This window comes from Lactuca saligna, chromosome 6, assembly GCF_052625555.1.
Source record: "Lactuca saligna cultivar CGN05327 chromosome 6, ASM5262555v1, whole genome shotgun sequence".
In the NCBI taxonomy this organism is placed as follows: domain Eukaryota; kingdom Viridiplantae; phylum Streptophyta; class Magnoliopsida; order Asterales; family Asteraceae; genus Lactuca; species Lactuca saligna.
The window spans coordinates 144,381,639-144,384,026 of record NC_136422.1 but is presented as its reverse complement, the minus strand read 5'-3'; the positions used below and the strand labels follow the sequence as shown (position 1 = coordinate 144,384,026).

At 37.6% G+C, this 2,388-nt stretch overlaps 1 protein-coding gene across 1 annotated transcript; it reads right to left on the bottom strand.

Moving 5' to 3' along the window:
* Positions 1 to 495: 495 nt before the first annotated feature.
* Positions 496 to 2,077, bottom strand: LOC145001293 (BOI-related E3 ubiquitin-protein ligase 1-like). The gene is made up of 4 exons (XM_078960664.1): positions 1,903 to 2,077; positions 1,680 to 1,810; positions 1,325 to 1,602; positions 496 to 1,232 (listed from the first exon to the last, which is right to left on the bottom strand). Exons 1-4 carry the CDS (start codon positions 1,947 to 1,949, stop codon positions 699 to 701), a joined length of 990 nt encoding a protein of 329 aa, XP_078816790.1. The 5' UTR covers positions 1,950 to 2,077; the 3' UTR covers positions 496 to 698.
* Between the last annotated feature and the right edge of the window lie 311 nt (positions 2,078 to 2,388).

The window sequence follows — 2,388 nt, the reverse complement described above, 5'->3', positions numbered from 1 at the left end:
AAGGTTCGATATCACGATATGCTGAGAGACGACATCAGAGAATTTGTGAGTAGGACCAGTTGTAAGACACGGATGAGGAGATGAAGAAGGTTCTATTTTATATAATTTCCAACTCACACAAACAATAAAAAAAATGCCATCGTTTTTCGTTAAAGAAAATACTTGTCTTCTCATATCAACTAAAATTTCCAAAATTTATGTGTTCTAAAGTATTTCTCTATCTTTTGGCTACTTAAAAATCAAAATTTCACTATAAAGAATCTATTCCAAAAAAAAATATTCAAATGTTCAATTTGGCTTAAATTCCCACTACAAAAGTAATATCCAAATGCTCATTTGAAGAAAAAATTTAAAATAAAAGAATAAAATATAAATTTAAAATTACAAAAAAGAAAATAAAAAATTACATAATAACATTTGACATTTTGGCCATCTACACCTACAAGGCAAAAAAACAGTTTTTTTTGGGGGGTAAAATGGGAATTAACAGATTCATAGCCCAAAGACAATGTAAGAAAAATAACATTAAAGAAAGAAAATGATCTAAGGAGTTATGCTTTATCTTTTTTGTTTTTTATTGAATATTCTTCTAAACATATTTGTTTTTTTTTTCTTTTTATTTCTGTCAAATTCCACATTTACCCTTTTCTTATCATGTGATTGGGCTTGTTCAATATTGGGCTTATTAAGGGCCCACATCATGACATGTAGACTTCAATGCTAGAGCTTCTGAAAGTAAGACATAACGGGCAGGCCGAAACGACACCGTCGCATTCTGTACAAACGCACAGATGTCGACACGGCAGCAATACAACTGATGCGACTCGTTTTCCACACGCTTTACAACCGGGTCCACTCGCTAACACGACTCGTTCCGGGTCAATATACGCCGATTCGGCGTCCTCCGCTTCACCGTCGGCGAATCGTTGCCCGACCTCCTCTCCTTCCCCTGCACAACACCCTCCTCGCCTCCCGCTCACGATAGCCTGTTGCAGCTGCGACTGTAACGCCGCCGCCTCCGCCTCCTGTGCCCTTGCCCTCGCCTGCCACACCTGTGCCTCCGCGCTGAGATGCGCCGCCCGAGCCTCCAGCTCAGCGTTACGTCGCGCGGCTTTCTCCGCCTCGACGTCTTTGTCCTTCATTTTCCGCGAAACCGATTCCTCCGCCGCCCGGAGTAGTGCACTATAGTGCATCTGCCTCTTGTTTGCTAACGTACGCCGTAGCTCTTCTCCCTAATATAAAACTCAATCTTCAGCATCTGTTTTTTGCGAAAAACAAATCAACCCCATAAAAGTATTTTGGTATTCCGGCGAAAGGGTTTTACCTGAGCTTGAAGAAAATGCTCGATTTCATCACGTTGTCGGTTGATTTGTGTTGTCAAATCTTCCGTGAATAATGGTAAAACAGAGGACTGAGAAGAAAGAGAATGTTGTTGATCGTTAAAAGCTAATCGGAGACCAGTGGAAACGTCGACGTTTCTCGAACGGAGCTGTGTAACATCCACCAGTTGATTATGAAACTGTTGTTGATGAATAATAGACATCAATTGATTCATATCAAAGTCTCTTCTTCTTTTCCTTGGATTAACACCACCACTCTCACCTACACAATCCAACATAACTATTCTGTTAAAAATCCAAATACACATGAAGAAATCGATGAACAATTCAAACACCCACCTGGGAAATCGCTGAAAAATATGTGATTAGCGGATGGATCTTCAACAAATCTCGAAGAAGTCGCAGTTGTTCCACCTGGTTGTGATTGTAACTGCAATGAACAATCTTCGTTCTTCCCTTCTCCTACACCTCTGTAATTCAATCGAAACACGTCCATTTGAGAAAACAGAATCATAAATAAAAAGCAGCTTCTGGAGAAAAAAAAAATGAAGAATACAAAAACCTGTTGAGAAGAAGAACATTTGATGGGTATTGAGCTTGAACAGCCATTGTTATCGATTATAACAACATAAAGAAAACAGAGGGAGGTGGGGTGGGGTGAGGGGTTGATAAACGCTAACACAAAAACAGCATGAAAGAGAAGATGCCTGGAGCCTTTCGAGAACACGCACTATAGGCGGAAAGTTCAATTAATATTTGTGTGCAGACCAAATTTAATTTTTTAATTTATCGAAAAATAAATTAAATGAAGAAAAGAATAATTTAAAATCGATGCAATATTATTATCTAAATATGGAAATATAATTTATGGTAAAAATAAGTGATACTTTAAAATTTTCCCCGGTAAATTTCATTGTTTTTACTTAAATATAATAAATTATATTTTATCTTTAGCATTATAATTTTTAGACTAAATTGCAAAAATGGTCCCTGTGGTATACATTTTTTTGGGTTTTAGTTCAAACTTCGATTTTTTTGGATTGGTGGT